The sequence below is a fragment of the Pan troglodytes genome, chromosome 11 (assembly GCF_028858775.2).
Source record: "Pan troglodytes isolate AG18354 chromosome 11, NHGRI_mPanTro3-v2.0_pri, whole genome shotgun sequence".
Taxonomy (NCBI): domain Eukaryota; kingdom Metazoa; phylum Chordata; class Mammalia; order Primates; family Hominidae; genus Pan; species Pan troglodytes.
The window spans coordinates 58,669,948-58,687,809 of record NC_072409.2 but is presented as its reverse complement, the minus strand read 5'-3'; the positions used below and the strand labels follow the sequence as shown (position 1 = coordinate 58,687,809).

At 39.7% G+C, this 17,862-nt stretch overlaps 1 protein-coding gene and 1 non-coding gene across 2 annotated transcripts in view; both read left to right on the top strand.

The window, feature by feature from the left end:
- Positions 1 to 17,862, top strand: part of ANKRD20A1 (ankyrin repeat domain 20 family member A1) — a 45,759-nt gene that overhangs the window by 10,097 nt on the left and 17,800 nt on the right. The window contains 4 exon segments of the mRNA XM_054658176.2: positions 1,644 to 1,699; positions 8,606 to 8,636; positions 11,311 to 11,380; positions 15,324 to 15,433. Coding sequence (XP_054514151.1) covers positions 1,644 to 1,699; positions 8,606 to 8,636; positions 11,311 to 11,380; positions 15,324 to 15,433 — 267 coding nt within the window.
- On the top strand, positions 429 to 534 carry LOC112207573 (U6 spliceosomal RNA). The gene has a single exon (XR_002942010.1). It is a non-coding gene; the product is annotated as a U6 spliceosomal RNA (small nuclear RNA).

Sequence of the window (17,862 nt, the reverse complement as noted above, 5' to 3'; positions counted from 1 at the left end):
TTTGAGAGCCATGCTTGTCTTTCCTTTAACCAATATTAGTTGGGATTGTTCTCAATAGTCAGGGATGTTCAAATAATGCTGCAGGAAGAGATCAGAGTTCCCTTTCCCTTTTGCTATCAGATCTGTACCTTGAGGCTTTTTTATATCCTGTGCAGCAGCTTTGGTTAGATAACAGAATGTTCCATGTTATCTTTCCACTGAGTAGTGGGAACCAGCTTGCAGTTGGTGCCTCAAGTAATGTGTCTCTATAATCATGAAAATCTCCTGGGCTACTTGCAGCTCTTCCTCAAGTTTTCAATATATTTTAAAATTCTACCTCACAGGAAGCCATTCAATAAAATTCTCTGAATCTGAAGTAAGTGAGTTGGATTTAACAGAGCTAAGCCTCATCCATGACTCATGAGTATCCATGTATCAAACAGGGCTTTGTAATTATTTCAACAGCACATATTTTAAATTGGATCAATACAGAGCAGATAAGCATGGCTACTGCCTAGGGATGGCACACAAATTCAGAAAGCATTCCATATTTTGCATAGTCCCAGGAAGGCCATTTGACTATTTGTTGAGTAGCTCCAAGGAAGCAGTGTGAGGAAAACCAAAACAGGTGACATGCAATATTGAAATTGTGATTATCACTGTGAAACTATTGATGTACGGTGATCTCTGAAATGGGAACAGAGCTGAGTAATAAGGGGATGTTACATGTTGTTAGGACATATCTTGGAAATGAGAAAATGTCAACTTGCATTTCCTTCATGGAACTGAAAAACAATCAAAGCAGGGTTTTGTCTTGTCTGTTAGTTGGAGAGGACCATGGAGATCCAGCAGCCAAGCACAAATCTGCTGGCTCAGAGTTTGAGGAGGTAGAGAAGGAGTGGTAGTTTTCCAAGCCAGGTTTTGACACCTATTAGTTTTCTGCCCTTGGTGTGATTGATGAGCTCAATGATGAGCTCATTAAATTTATATATATATATATATAAATTTAGTAATAAGTTATGAAATAGGTAAAATGCCCTGAATTACAAGCCACAATGAATGCAAGTAATAACCAAAATTAGCACTTAATAACATTTTCTGAAAACTGCAACATTTGAATATTAGAACTTATAGAAAAACACACACGGAGCACTATTTGGGATTCCAAAATGGTTTCAGCAATAAGGTTCAAGAATAAATTATTCCATTGCTTTACTATTTCTCTGAACATTTAAACATGTAATCTCATTAGATCTTCTAAACAACCTAGTGAAGTAAGGTAGCAGAATCCTTATTTTTTAGAAGAAACCATGGAGCCTAAGAGAAGCAACTTGTCTGAAAACAAATTACCTACAGAGCGAGGTATTTTGGTTACAGAGCGAGGACTTACTCTGAGTGCAGGACACTTTGCATGATATCCAGCTAACTAGAGTTAATTTACTGAGCTGTGCTTCCTCCATTTATGAGTACTTCACTTTCTTTTCTTCTTTAATTATAAGCTTAATAAGCTTGTAAGGTTTAAAAATTTGAAGTGTATGGGACATTAAAATTCTGATATTAGGTCTGATATTGCCTGAAAGTGTTTTGGAATTTAATATGTTTGGTAAATATTTTTTATTTCAGTATAAAAATAGCAATTTTATTTATTACTTTTGTATATGTAGAATTCAACAACAAATTTTGGAACATAAAAAGAAGATACTTAAAAAGGAGAAATGAGGTAAGGCTTCTGAGAGTGAATTTCTTACTTCTCTTGGTGGTCCTACTCTTGATAAGAAAATAAGAAGTAAGACATAAGGTTAAGGTAGTGTCAGTCAAAAAAGACCAGTTTAAAAATATGTGTAAATTGAATGTGTACATATGTATATACATATGTAAATTAATTTTTTAAATTTAACTTCTTTAGTTTGAAATTCAGATTTATTTAAGAAGGTAGTTGTAGTTAATTTATAATCTCAAACATTATGGTCTACAAACATTCATTTATTTAATTATCATCCCTAAAACCCTACATAATATTTTTGCATAAATAAGAAAAAACATTTTTAAGTTAATATGTTGTATGTTTCCTCTATAGTTACATTATAACAAATTGGACTTGTTATACAAATGGATCTTCTATTTCATTTTTATAATAAATTGTTTACATTTAGTAAACAAATAACTACAGTTGACCCATGAATAATGTGGGGGTAAGGGACCCTGATCCCTGTGCAGTTGAAAATCTGAGTATAACTTTTGATTCCTTCACCTTAGCTACTAATAGCCCACCATTGACTGGAAGCCTTCCTGATAACATAAACAGTTAATGAACACCTATTTTATTTGTGCTGGATTATGATATACTGTGTTCGTACAATAAAATAAGCTAGAGAAATGAAGCTGTTAGAAAGGAAATCATCAGGAAAAACATATTGACTTTTCATAAAGCATTAGTAGATCCTGGCAAAGGTCTTTATGATCTTCAGGTTGATTAGGCTGAGGAGGAAGAGGAGAGGTGGATCTTGCTGTCTCTGCATTGCAGAGGCAGAAGAAAATCTGCATATAGGTGAATCCCTGCAGTTGAAACCCTTGCTGTTCAAGGGTGAACTGTATTACATATTGATTTGTGTCACTAAGAAAGTAACTGTCTTTAGAACCAGAAACTCGGCAATCCCTTTTGGGTACCATAAATAAATGGCAATAAGAGCTGTAGAACTGAACCAGTGTGCACCCATACAAATAGGAGATTTTTTTTTAAGATAGCTACTGAGCACAGAAGATGGAAAAGCAATTCCTTCATGAGAAGCACAAGTTATATTACATATTCTTACACAAGCAAAATGATTCTATCTGTCATAGTTTACATACATACACATACACGCACATGTGCACACACGTGTGCACACAGGCACAAAGTTAAAAGTCCTGCTGATTCTTAATGACCAAATCCAACTGTTCATAGAGAGCGGTGGATAACACATCCTACTGTTTGGATGCAATTCTTTTGACTTTTTGACTTGTTTTGCCATGAACTGCCTTTAATGGGTCTAAATCATGTTTTTAGTTTTATGAGAAACAAAGACAAAGATTAGAAGCAAGTAAACAGGAACTCTATGGTCAGTAGTAGACTATAATAGTATATTCAATAATCATATGTTTTTCTCCAGTTATACAATTTACTTGAATGATGCACAATTAATCAATTATTATTATCATAGGGGATGGGGTCTCTCTATGTTGCCTAGGCTAGAATACAGTGTCTGTTCATTGGTGCAATCATAGCTCACTGTAGCCTTGAACTCCTGGGCTCAAGCAGTCCTCCTACCTCATCCTCCTGAGTAGCTGAGACTACAGTTTTGTGTGGTTACATCTGGCTTGATACACAATTATTTATTTGTTTATTTATTTTTGATACAGGGTCTCCCTCTGTTTCCAGTACTGGCATGCAGTGGTGCCATCTTGGCTCACTGCAACTTCTGCTTCCTGGCCTTAAATGATCCTTTCACCTTAGCCTCCCAAGTAGCTGGGACTACAGGCATGCACTACCACACTTGGCTAATTTTCTTTTTAAGGGTTTTTGTTTTGTTTTGTTTTGTTTTTGTTTGTTTGTTTAATAGATGAGGTCTCACTGTATTGCTGAGGCTGGTCTGGAACTTCTGGTCTCAAGTGATCCTCCTGCCTCAACCTCCCAAAATGCTTGGATTTACAAGTGTGAGCCACTGCACCTGGCCTGCACAATTATTATAAAAAGGAATGAAGCCCAGTTGAGTTGCAGAAAATTGACCACTTTTTCATTTTTTTCTAAAAACCTTCATATTGTAGAACATATTGTCAATCACCCAGATTCTCTATTTTTTATTCAGTTAAAAGAGGATTGCTGCTTATTTCACATTATTTTCTGACATTATTGTTTCATTTATTCGTTTTATGGTTTTGTTCAATTGGATAGATATATAAATACAAGAATCTCCAAGTCAAATATCAAGGGAAAAAAAGAAAAGAAAAACAGATTAGGGAAAGTTATTCTGTGAAATAACCATCTGATTACAGTTACATGTATCATATCAACTTAATACAAATCTTACACAATGCATCGTTTCATGGTTTCCCAAGACCACCCCAGGTTTGGTGGTTCATTAGAAGGACTCATAGGACTCAGCAAATAGTCATACTCAGATCTTTTATTTATTTATTAATTTATTTATTATTATACTTTAAGTTTTAGGGTACATGTGCACATTGTGCAGGTTAGTTACATACGTATACATGTGCCAGTCTGGTGTGCTGCACCCACTAACTCGTCATCTAGCATTAGGTATATCTCCCAATGCTATCCCTCCACCCTCCCCCCACCCCATAACAGTCCCCAGAGTGTGATGCTCCCCTTCCTGTGTCCATGTTATCTCATTGTTCAATTCCCACCTATGAGTGAGAATATGCGGTGTTTGGTTTTTTGTTCTTGCGATAGTTGACAAATGGGATCTAATTAAACTAAAGAGCTTCTGCACAACAAAAGAAACTACCATCAGAATGAACAGATCTTTAATTGATAACAAGAAAGGGGACAAGCAAAATTAGTAGAGGAAAAAGTTGCATGTGGTCAATTCCGGAGGAAACGAGGCACATGCCTCGTTCTGTCCTGTGGAGTTCTGTCCTGTGGAGTTCCCAGGATCTGCTTAATTCTCCTAGGCTCACATTTTGACAACATATGTGCAGCGATGTCTACCAGTACCAGAGTCTCGTTAGAGACTAAGTGTCTAAGTTTTTCTATGGAGGTTACTCTCCCTCACATGTACCCAAATTCCAGACTCTTATAAGGAAAGCAGCTGTTCATAGTAAACACACGGTTTTTATAAACACTTTAGACACAGTGAGCCACTCTTCTCAGGGAATGGTGGAAACCCTCCCAATTCCAATTTCCTAAACAGCAGCCAAGGGCCAGCCTTTCATGCAAGCCTTTCTAAGCATGGCAGTCTCTTGCCTGTTACATGAAATCTTTTCTGCACACTTTGTATAGCCCCAGCTTAATTTTTGGTGTTGTTTTAACATTTCATTTTAATAACATAATATTATAAGATAAGGTAACTTGGTACTAATTTCTGTTGTATGATCCATCTTAAGTTGCAGTGCTGGTTACTTTTTTGACTTTTGGTGATGAACAGCTATTTATACATAAGTTACCATAGCAATGTTAGGTAATTATTATCTGTCCTATTTATCTCATTTACCTTTCAGTAAAATTGTTAAATTAAATAAGCAAAATAATTTCTGAGTTAAAATTAGAATAAAAATTGTCTTTTATTTGGATTACATGAATAATCTAGTTTTCATATTGTGCTAAATCCCTGCTTAGAATTATGAAATAAGATAAAATGTTCAATCATTTTTATCAATATTTTCTTACCTAAGCATGCAATTACATTTATTTATTTTATATATTTTATATACCTTGATTTGAGAAATAATGACCACATGTTGTTACTTTGGTCTTCAATAATCTCTAATTTTTAGGGTCACTGTGTCTTGCTTAAATATATCATAGTAACAAGTTCAGTAAATATCTTTATGTTTTATTTTATTTACTTATTTTTTTTGAGACAGAGTTTTGCTCTTGTTGCCCAGGCTGCAGTGCAATGATACAATCTTGGCTCATTGCAACCTCCACCTCCCAGGTTCAAATGATGCCCCTGCCTCAGCCTCCCAGGTACCTGGAACTACAGGTATGCACCATCATGCTCGGCTAATTTTTTATATTCAGTAGAGATGGGGTTTCACCATGTTAGTCAGGCTGGTCTAGAACTCCTGACCTCAGGTGATCCACCCACCTCGACCTCTCAAAGTGCTGGGATTACAGGCATGAGCTACTGACCCCAGCCATCTTATTTATTTATTTATTTTAATTGTTGTTCTGGAGATCCTGGGATGCATAGACAGTGAATATCTCTTTTTTATTGTTTTGAGATGGAGTCTCACTCTGTCTCTCAGGCTGCAGTGCAGTGGTGTGATCTCAGTTAACTGCAACCTCCGTCTTCTAGGCTCAAGCGATTCTCCTGCCTCAGTCTCCCAAGTAGCTGAAATTACAGGTGCCAGCCTCCATGCCCAGCTAATTTTTGTACTTTTATTAGAGATGAGGTTTTGCCATGTTGGCCAGGCTGGTCTTGAACTCCTGACCTCAGGTGATCCACCCACCTTTGCCTCCCAAAGTGCTGAGATTACAGGCATGAGCCACTGAGCCCAGCTGAATATCTTTTTTAAATCAATATCCTTATTTCTTAGAGCAGTTTTAGGTTCACAGCAAAATTGAGAGGAAGGTACAGAGATTTCTCATATATCCCACGCCTTCCACACACACATAGCCTCCCCCATTATTAGTATTTTCCACCACAGAGTGGTCCATTTGTTACAACTGATGAACTTACATTGACACGTTATAATCACTCAAAGTTCATAATTTACATCAGGCCTCACTCTTGATGCTGTACATTCTGTGAATTTGGACAAATATATAATGACATGACATGTATCTATTACTGTAATATTATCGACAGAACAGTTTCACTGCCCTAAAAATTATACTATGCCTGTTCATCTCTCCCTTACTCCCTAGCAACTCGTGGCAACCATTGATGTTTACTCTGTCTTCATAGTTTTACTTTTTTCAGAAGAGTCATATAGTTGAAATAAGAAGAGTGGATATCTTTTTGAATAGTTAAAAAATTAAAGCTCCATGGCAGTTGAATGTAGTCATTTAAGATGTTCTTTGTCCTTTTGTTTTTCTTTTGCTTCTTTATCATTGTAAAGAATGGTGTATTCTGATGAGATATGATTTACATACTTAGAAAACATGATTTGTATAGATATGTGGCACATAATAGAAAGGGATGAGGAAAAGAACACCACACTGTACCACACAGCACAACCTGTAGCATCTTGCTCTGTGAGGCGGGTCCAGATAGACTCTCTAGCAATGGAAGGGGACAAGTGCAAAGGGTTGTACTTTATAAAACTGGAATCACAAAGTCTTTCATACTTACCTTCGGTTGGAAATAAGACCAGGCAGTGAATGCTATTAGGTAAATACATAAGTTCCTCACTGATCCTCTTCCTTTGAGGGATGAGGTTGACAACAGCCTGTATTATGATGACATGACTCACCTACAACTAGATTCTGTCATAAGGGATGACAAGGGAGTTTTGCTTTATGCGAGGTGAAAAAAATTTTTTCTCCTACTAGGGAGAAGGGCAAGCATTAGAACATTCTGGTAGTAAAAGGGCATTGATAGTTTTCTTTCTATATATTTTTTCACATCAGATAATACTGCCCGGCACCCTGCCATACCTCCCCAGTGTTTATTCAGCTTCTCTCTGAATGTGGATAAGCTCTTAAAGGAGTGATCTTTCCAGTGGTTCTTTCTGTGGGAGGCAAAATGGCAGGTGAATTTGGGCCTTGTTATACGTAGGCCAGAGCAAATATCTACAACTAAGGAAACCACCCAGCACCTTCCCCAGAAGAGTATTAGCCAGAGTAACACACTGATCTCTCTTGAGATCTTCTCCACTGGTGGCTGGAAAGTCTTTGCAAGGATTCCTGTTTCTGGTCTGATTCCTATGTTTTGTTGGTTTCTGGTGATAGTGCATTTTATTCTAAACTAAACAGTTTGAACTGAAGAACTAGAGAGGCTGTGTTGTGTTATAACAAAATAAGTGCAGTAGCTACACCTTAACTGTGGGAGATACATTCCAAGACCCCCAGTGGAATCATGAAACCATGAATAGTACTGAATCACAAGCTGTTTTTCCCTATACATACATATCTATGACAAAGTTTAATTTATAAATTAAATTCAATCTGATGTTATCTGTAGATAGGGTGTGAGAATTGAATTGTGTCATCAGCAGGAATGATTGCTTGTTTGTTGGTGGGGAAAAACTCTCCACACATTTGGTCACAGAAGCCTTCTTTGTTGATGATTGTTGCTGTGGTGTGACAGCAGAGAAAAACTTGTCAAGTATGTCTTTCTGCACATAAAGTGGATAAGGGGTACTAATGTATACTCTGCTGTAATGGCCCCTCATATTTTGGTCCAGAAATCATGCTCTTTGACACTGTTGACTCATCACACCTGTTCTGCTAACAATACCATTTTTATCCAATCTCATAGGGTTTGGCTAGGATGACTTGTATACTGCAGTTCACTTGTAGATACCAAATTTTAATAAATTTATTCTTCTTTGCATCTAATAAATACAAAGGGAAGAGTTCTTACTGCATTAATTACCTATCAACAAGTATGATGAATGTTAATTCTAATAAGTTCGCAGGCATGCTCCCAAAGGAATGCTTTGGAACAAAGCATCAGTCTTATGCTTTAAAAAACCAAACCAAACCAAAACAAAAACAACAACAACAACAACAAACAGGATCTAAATCATACACACAATTGTGCACAATTTTTTTATGAAGGTAGAGTTTTACTATGTTTCCCAAGCTGGTCTCAAACTTCTGGGCTCCTCAAGTGATCCTCCTGCCTCATCCTCTCAAGTAGTTTGGATTAGAGGCATGCATCACTGTGCATTCTTATGCTTTTAATATTCTGTACATTTATTATTGATTTAAAATGCATTTTACCTTCTTCTTTAATAGATGTTGGAATTTCTGATGAATCTGCAGTCAGGTAAGATTTCATAGATTTAAAAAATTATGTGAACTAAGAAAATATAGATGGAAGAAACTAATATCTGTTGAGTGTTGTATTCTGGGCTAGACATCCTAATATGTTCTATGCATTTATCATCTCATAAAGCCATCATAACATCTGTGTTCCCATAACCTACTTTTAAATAAACAACTATGGATTAGAGCTGATTAATTGCCTCATGATCCCATAGTTAACAAAGTAGCTGGCCTACAGTTTGACCATCAGCCTGCCTGCCTTCCAAATCCTTTCTCTTGCTCCTCAGCACAGATTGATAGATATCTGTGCAGCCCTTGGATCAAGGTATAGGTCTGAATCAGATTAATCAGGTTCATTAATTTGATTAATACATAAGTTAATGAGAGTTTAAATACCTTGAACTCCCATTTAAGTTTATTGTTAGGATGTGGTTAGTCCTAATAAATTTGAAGATTTCAGTGGTAGCCAGTGTCTTGTTTTTACCATCAAAGGCTCTAGGGCAGATCTGACTTAGCTTTGACCACAGGAGTGTAAGTTTTACCAAAGCAAGTTTAGGCAAGTCTTAGAGACAAATTATTTGACTACCCAGTTTGGTTTTCCATTTAGGCAAGTATTTCTGCTTACTTCCATAATACATTTTTTAGTGTTGTTGCTTTTTCCATGACTTTTCTATAATTTTGTCTTCATTTTTTAAAACTTTCTTCTCTGCTTTTCTTGGTGTTTCTTTTGTTCTATTATTTTTTCAAACTCTGCTGGCTATGTATTCCAAGTTTTTCTATAGACAGAATCAAGAGGACATAGAATTACAGGATTTTAAGGAATCTTGGAATGAATTAAAATACCTTCTAGTATTTTTACCTGTGTTGAACATTCTGGTCAAGTGATTCTCTAGATACAGAATGTGAGGCTCAAAGAGATTAGGATGCTTTTTTCTTTAGACATAGGAATTGGCAGAAATGAGATTTGAACTCATGGTAAAGCCCAGTACTTTTGCTTCTTTTTATGTCCTATTGGCATGTGTTTTAATAATACAAACGGGAGTGAGTCTGTGGATAGAATGAGAATGGAATTAGCTGGTGAACCAAATGGAAGTAGATAAGAATGGAATGAGCAGGGGAAGTCCAAGTTTGAAGATAAACAACACTGGATTGGATAGGAGTTTGGACTCTCCTATAAGAGATCAAAGTATTGGGGTTTATGACAAGTTTGATAAAGATGAATTATAAAAAGAAGGACACAAGATGTTGGGAATTATCTACAAAGGCACATTAAAATAGAAGGTTCAAGGGAGCTCTAAAAAGTTTGCTGCTTTTTTTTTAAATCAAGGACTGACAAACTTGAAGATTTTACTGAAAGATGCTAAAACATTTTGAGACACTGGAAGGAGTGTCTACAGCAGATAGAAATGTGGTGTCATCTACTTCCATCCTGACTTACAAAGGGGTGGCTTAGAGCCCCTGGAGTACTAAGGGGCTGGAGATTGCTGAACTACATAGACGTGTGGCACAGGACAGGTGTCTCCTCACCTCTACCTCTTTTCCCAGTTCACTGATGTCCTTCCCATGTCCATGTGGGCTGGATCAGGGGCATGATTAGGTGGAAAATCAGTCATGGAGTTCAGCTGGGTAGTTGGTAGTGTGTATAGCTGGGGGCAGGTGATGGAGACTCCAGTTAGCTTGTTTTTCAGGAGCAGGGATATAGAGAGCTCCTACTCCTGGTCATTTGAGGTCATCCTTTCAGGAATCTGTGCTTTCTTAGACTGAAGATTTGAAGATTGGAGACTTCTGTGGAGCCCTGCAGAAGTGGAATCTGGAAGTGGGAGCCCATAGGAAGAAAGATACTTAGATAGTACTTAGGGAAATAGAGGTACAACTATGAGGACTCTGTTTTTTTCTGGCAGTCTCTCTCCTTGGGTGTCTGAGTGCCTATGAAAATTTTTAAGGGCTTGCTAGTTTATGTGGACCTGAATAAGGTAGGACCTATAGAGTGAAAATAATGGATTTTATAATTGTTAATGTTTTAATCTTTCTGGGAAAAGTATTCTCAATAAGAACATACACCTTTGTTATTTGACTTCTGTACATTTAGCTTTCATACCTTTCAAATATTGTAGGGGCTTTCCTGTACAAATTTAGGGCAAAGGAAATCAATAGGACCTTCCTAAGTTGGATCCATGCTGAGGAATCAAGACTGCCATTTTGAAGTGATGCAGATTAGACTTTTATCCAGAGACAGATCATGGAAAAGACACAGTGGATCTTTCTACCTTGTTTTAGGTCATCAGTTTTCTTCCAGTTTAGATAACAAAATTTATGTCATCCATTAATTGAATTTTAAGTTCAGCTTCAGGACAGATAATTTATGAGGGCAAAGTATTGTCAGGCTCTGCCAATATATTGACTGTCACTATTTGTTATAAAGCTCAAGGTTAGTTTTCATTGAATATTTTATAGATTTAGACAGTTGGAGGCAGAAGTAGGTAAATAAAATCTATTTTTAGAACAGAGGACATATTTTAATTATATCAAGAATCATAATTTAATATATAGATCACTGACCTTTCCCCAGATTATGTTTTCCTTTTTTTGAGGGGGAAGCTGGATATAAACCGGCAGTTAAAAAAATTGTAAAGAAATCAACTTGCTCATTTTCATTGTGTATTTTTGCTCTCAAGCATTTTGCATGAACTGTGTGTGGATTCATTGCCTGCATTGGATGATGAAGTCTTGAGTGTTGCTACTAAGGTAAAGTGGTCTCTTGTAAAATTAATTTTCTCACTCTGAATGTAGTTTTGCATGTGTTTACTTTTCAAATTTAGCAGTGGTTTACCTATCATTGTTTTATGGTGGTAATGGAAAGTTGCTCAGAGAAAAACATACATACGACTAGTTGATTCAATAAATGTGTTTAACTTTGGTAACTAACAGAGATTGATAAGTACTGTGACAGGGTGGGAGCTGAAAAATAAATGAACTGGAAAATAAGTAGTCACAGGAAAATCACATTAGGAAATGCTTTCTCCAATAGAGGAAATATGAAATTTGGTTAAGGTTTATTTGGATAAATACTAATACTTTGACTTTTAAATCGTACGAGTGTGACTTTCTTAATATTTATGCCTGTATAAATCTTCAGTGAATCAAATTATTTGCAGTAATCATGGAATCTTCCTGATAATCTTTAGTGGCAAAAATGTTCAGCACATAGCATATAGCTTTTGTTCCTGGAAACTTATTATTTTGGTGTCATATAGTTTTTAGGGGAAATTGTTTCTCTACTTATATTATTGGTTCTGTAGTGAGACTAAAAAATATTAAAAATTGTCAAAAAATAGCTGAGTTTGGTGGTGTACCCCTGTAGTCCTCACTACTTGGGAGTTTGAGGTGGGAAGATTGCTTGAACCCAGGAGTTTGAGAATAGCCTGGGCAACATTGTGTCTGATTGAAAAATATAAACTGTGGAAATGTAGAAATTTAAATTTATATTATCAAGATTTGTATTGCAAAGGGATTTTTGTGTGGTTTATGAGTTGTCCATGAAGAGTTTATATAAAACACTTCATCTAATTGAATAACATGTATTTTGCTGCAAATAACCAGTTCTAGAAGCAGAGATTCTTAATACCAATATGGTAAGACTTTATCATCATAATTTTGTCATTGTAGTTTATTTAAAATATTTACTTTGCCGGGTATGGTGGCTCACACCTATAATCCCAGCACTTTTGGAGGCCAAGGTGGGTAGATCACCTGAGGTCAGGAGTTCAAGATCAGCCTGGCCAACATGGTGAAACCCTGTCTCTAAAATAAAATAAAAAGCACAAAAATTAACCAGGCATGATGGTGCATGCCTGTAATCCCAGCTGCTCAGGAGGCCAAGGCAGGAGAATGGCTTGAACCCAGGAGGCGGAGTTTGCAGTGAGCCAAGATCGCACCATTGCACTGCAGCCTGGGTGACAGAGCAAGACTACATCTTAAAAAATAAAATAAAATAAAATAAAATAACCACTCAAAGTCCGTATATCATATTCTGAAAATTTGAATGTCAGAAGGTTTTCTATTTAGTTGTTTAAATAATCATTGGAAGCTCCTGCATACCATAAGCTACTGGAGGTCAGTAACCATATTTGTGTGTATGCTGGAGTACCTAGAATACAGTCTTCCATGTAAGAAGCATTTTACTTGTTGTTTTTTGAGATGGGGTTTCACTCTGTCACCCAGGCTGTAGGGCACTGGTGAGATCTTGGCTCACTCCGATCTCCATTTCCTGGGCTCAGGTGATCCTCACACCTCAGCAATCCAAGTATTTGAAACAATAGAGCTATGTCACCATAGACCTGTGTCACCATGCTCGGCTGAGTTTCGTAGAGACAGGGTTTTGCCTTGTTGCCCAAGCTGGTCTTTAACTGTTGGGCTCAAGTGTTCTGCTCACCTCAGCCTCTCAAAGTGCTGGGGTTACAGGCATAAGACATTCAGCTTTAATAGTTGTTTAATCTGAATAAATAGACAAATAAATTTTTATGTAATGGAATGTTATAAGTAATATAATAAATCTAATGTATCTAATAATTAAATACTGTTTTTAAAATATTGCTTACATTGTATTATTTTTTAATATTAAAGGGTGTATAAGTTTTGATATGTTATGTTGAGAAATTATGCCATAATTAAAAAGGAAATAAAATAGAATTAGGTCATCGGTAGCAAAGGGTTACAATATATTTTCTAATATCATTCAACTGGAATCTTAACATTGAGATTTTAGATTAACATTTCTTAAGTTTTTTATTAGACCCAACTCATATTCTATTGAATATACCTTTTCAAGCCATACATTACTTATTATTATTATACTTTAAGTTCTAGGGTACATGTGCACAACATGCAGGTTTCTTACATATGTATACATGTGTCATGTTGGTGTGCTGCACCCATTAACTCATCATTTATATTAAGTATATCTCCTAATGCTATCCCTCCCCTCTCCCCCCACCCCATGAGAGGCCCTGGTGTGTGATGTTCCCCTTCTTGTGTCCAAGTGTTCTCATTGTTCAGTTCCCACCTATGAGTGAGAACATGTGGTGTTTGCTTTTCTGTCCTTGCAACAGTTTGCTCAGAATGATGGTTTCCAGCTTCATCCATGTCCCTACAAAGGACACGAACTCATCCTTTTTTATGCTGCATAGTATTCCATGGTGTGTTAAGTGCCACATTTTCTTAATCCAGTCTATCATTGATGTACATTTGGGTTGGTTCCAAGTCTTTGCTATTGTGAATAGTGCCACAATAAACATATGTGTGCATGTGTCTTTATAGCAGCATGATTTATAATCCTTTGGGTATATACCCAGTAATGGGATGGCTGGATCAAATGGTATTTCTAATTCTTGATCCTTGAGGAATCTCCACACTGTCTTCCACAATGGTTGAACTAGTTTACAGTCCCACCAACAGTGTAAAAATGTTCCTATTTCTCCACATCCTCTCCAGCACCTGTTGTTTTCTGACTTTTCAATGATTGCCGTTCTAACCGGTGTGAAATGATTATCTCATTGTGGTTTCAATTTGCATTTCTCTGATGGCCAGTGATGATGAGCATTTTTTCATGTGTCTGCCATACATTACTCTTTAGAATTCTGGTGACTAATTCTTTTTCTGGGTGGAAAGTTGATGGAAAGTTCCAGTTTTCTCTCTCTGTTATAATAATGTTCTTTCAGGTAATGATAGATGACCATATTTAGCTAATTGAATGTCTTATAGTAAGAAACACTATCACAGAAGTACTTACAAAAAACTAATTAATTGCAGCATAAATATTAATTAGTATTATCACAGGTGTGAAAGTCCAAAGGCTCTGTTATAGATCTATTTCCCTATGTACTTTATTGTACTTCATGTTGTTTGTTTTCTTTCTTGGCTTAAGCTCATATTTCATTGACTAATTAGGCTTGTTTTTTGTTTGTATCTCTCTTTGTTCTCACATTTTAAATGGAAATTTTTGGGGAGTCAGGGTCTTGCTCTGTTATCCATGCTGCAGTGTAGTGGCATGATCTTGGCTCACTGCAGTATCCACCTCTCAGGCTCAAGTGATCCTCCCACATCAGCTTCCCAAGCAGCTGGGACTGCAGGCACACACCATCATGCCTGATTCCTTTTGGTATTTTTTGTGTAGAGATGTGTTCTCATTATGTTGCCCAGGCTGGTCTCAAACTCCTGAACTTAAGCAATCCACCCACCTTGGCCTTGCAAAGGGCTGAGATTACAGGTGTGAGCCACCATGCCTGGGCAACATCGAGTTTGATTTAAAGAAATTGATTAGGGCTGGGTGTGGTGGTGCACACTGCTTGTCTCAACACTTTGGGAGGCAGAAGTGGAAGATTTACTTGAGCCCAGGAGCTTGAGACCAGCCTGGGCAGTATAATGAGACCTTGTCTCTACAAAGATAACAATAAAAACATTAGCATGGCATGATGGTATGCGCCTGTAGTTCCAGCTATTCAGGAAGTTGAAGTGGGAAGATTGCTTGAGGTCAGCAGTTCGAGACCACAGTGAGCCATAATCAGGCCCCTGCATTCTAGCCCTGCATTGACAGAGTGAGACCCAGTTTCATAAAAAGAGATTGATAAGAAACTCTTGATGCAACTCATCATAATTTTAAAATGGAAACTAATTCTTGATATTACCTTAGCAGTGTGTCCCCGAGAAAGTGTCAGAGCCTTTATGTAGACCTTCCCATGAAAAAGGAAACAGAATAGTCAATGGAAAAGGAGAAGGTGAGAACCATATTTTATTTAAAAAGTCATTTGATGGAGGCCTCACACAGTGGCTCATGCCTGTAATCCCAGCACTTTGGGAGGCCAAGGTGGGTGGATCATGAGGTCAGGAGATCGAGACCATCCTGGCTAACATGGTGAAACCCCATCTCTACTAAAAACACAAAAAATTAGCCGGGCATGGTGGCGGGTGCCTGTAGTCCCAGCTACTTGGGAGGCTGAGGCAGGAGGATGGTGTGAACCTGGGAGGTGGAGCTTGCAGTCAGCGGAGATCCTGCCACTGCACTCCAGCCTGGGTGACAGAGTGAGACTCCATCTCAAAAAAAAAAAAGTCATTTGATGGAATGTTTCTTTGAAAATATGAGCACTAATAGAGTCTAATAGCTAAAGAAAATGTCCTATTAACTGTATAAAGAAAATGTCCTATTAACTGTATAATAAGTAAAGGAGAAATGAAATGGTGATAAGTTGTGTCTCTAACCAAGGGTCAGCAGTTGATTCTATTGGGAGTACCACTAAAGGAGCTGAGTTATGAGTTCCATTTTAAGATACTCTAAGACCTGAGGCAAGTCAGGAGAGAGGGAAGAGGAAATGAATAAAAGAGAAAGAAACAATGAGGAGGGCAGCGTGTATATGGAATAAATTAAAAAAACACGGATGTATGTAATGGAGGGTAGTAAAGTCAAATTGATCTGTAGAAGAAGGAAGAACAGGGTGTTAGAAATAGGAAGGAAGGCTCTCCCTCTCCCTCTGCCTCTCCCTCTCCCTCCTCCTCTCCCTCTCCCTCTCCCCATGGTCTCCCTCTCCCTCTCTTTCCACCTCTCCCCATGGTCTCCCTCTCCCTCTCCCCACGGTCTCCCTCTCCCTCTCTTTCCATGGTCTCCCTCTGATGCCGAGCCAAAGCTGGACTGTACTGCCGCCATCTCGGCTCACTGCAACCTCCCTGCCTGATTCTCCTGCCTCAGCCTGCTGAGTGCCTGCGATTGCAGGCGCGCCACCACGCCTGACTGGTTTTCGTATTTTTTTGGTGGAGACGGGGTTTCGCTGTGTTGGCTGGGCTGGTCTCCAGCTCCTAACCGCGAGTGATCCGCCAGCCTGGGCCTCCCGAGGTGCCGGGATTGCAGACGGAGTTTCATTCACTCAGTGCTCAATGTTGCCCAGGCTGGAGTGCAGTGGCTTGATCTCGGCTAGCTACAACCTCCACCTCCCAGCCGCCTGCCTTGGCTTCCCAAAGTGCCGAGATTGCAGCCTCTGCCCGGCCGCCACCCTGTCTGGGAAGTGAGGAGCGTCTCTGTCTAGCCGCCCATCGTCTGGGATGTGAGGAGCCCCTCTGCCTGGCTGCCCAGTCTGGGAAGTGAGGAGCTCCTCTTCCCGGCCGCCATCCTGTCTAGGAAGTGAGGAGTGTCTCTGCCCGGCTGCCCATCGTCTGAGATGCGGGGAGCGCCTCTGCCTGCCGCCCTGTCTAGGATGTGAGGAGCGCCTCTGCCTGGCCACGACCCTGTCTGAGAAGTGAGGAGCCCCTCCACCCAGCAGACACCCCGTCTGAGAAGTGAGGAGCCCCTCCGCCCAGCAGCCGCCCCGTCTGAGAAGTGAGGAGCCCCTCCGCCCGGCAGCCGCCCCGTCTGAGAAGTGAGGAGCCCCTCCGCCGGGCAGCCGCCCCGTCTGAGAAGTGAGGAGCCCCTCTGCCCGGCAGCCACCCCGTCTGGGAAGTGAGGAGCGTCTCCGCCTGGCAGCCACCCCGTCCGGGAGGGAGGTGGGGGGTCAGCCCCCGCCCGGCCAGCCGCCCCGTCCGGGAGGGAGGTGGGGGGTCAGCCCCCACCCGGCCAGCCGCCCTGTCCGGGAGGGAGGTGGGGGGTCAGCCCCCGCCCGGCCAGCCGCCCCGTCCGGGAGGGAGGTGGGGGGTCAGCCCCCGCCCGGCCAGCCGCCCCGTCCGGGAGGGAGGTGGGGGCTCGCCTCCACCCGGCCGCCACCCTGTCCAGGAGGTGGGGGGCGCCTCTGCCCGGCCACCCCCTCTGGGAAGTGAGGAGCCCCTCTGCCCGGCCACCACCCCGTCTGGGAGGTGTAACCAACAGCTCATTGAGAATGGGCCATGATGACCATGGCGGTTTTGCAGAATAGAAAAGGGGGAAAGGTGGGGAAAGGATAGAGAAGTCAGATTGTTGCTGTGTCTGTGTGGAGAGAGGTAGACATGGGAGACCTCATTTTGTTCTGTACTAAGAAAAATTCTTCTGCCTTGGGATGCTGTTGATATATGACCTTACCCCCAACCGCGTGCTCTCTGAAACATGTGCTGTGTCCACTCAGGGTTAAATGGATTAAGGGCGGTGCAAGATGTGCTTTGTTAAACAGATGCTTGAAGGCAGCAGACTCATTAAGAGTCATCACCACTCCCTAATCTCAAGTACCCTGGGACACAAACACTGCGGAAGGCCGCAGGGTCCTCTGCCTAGGAAA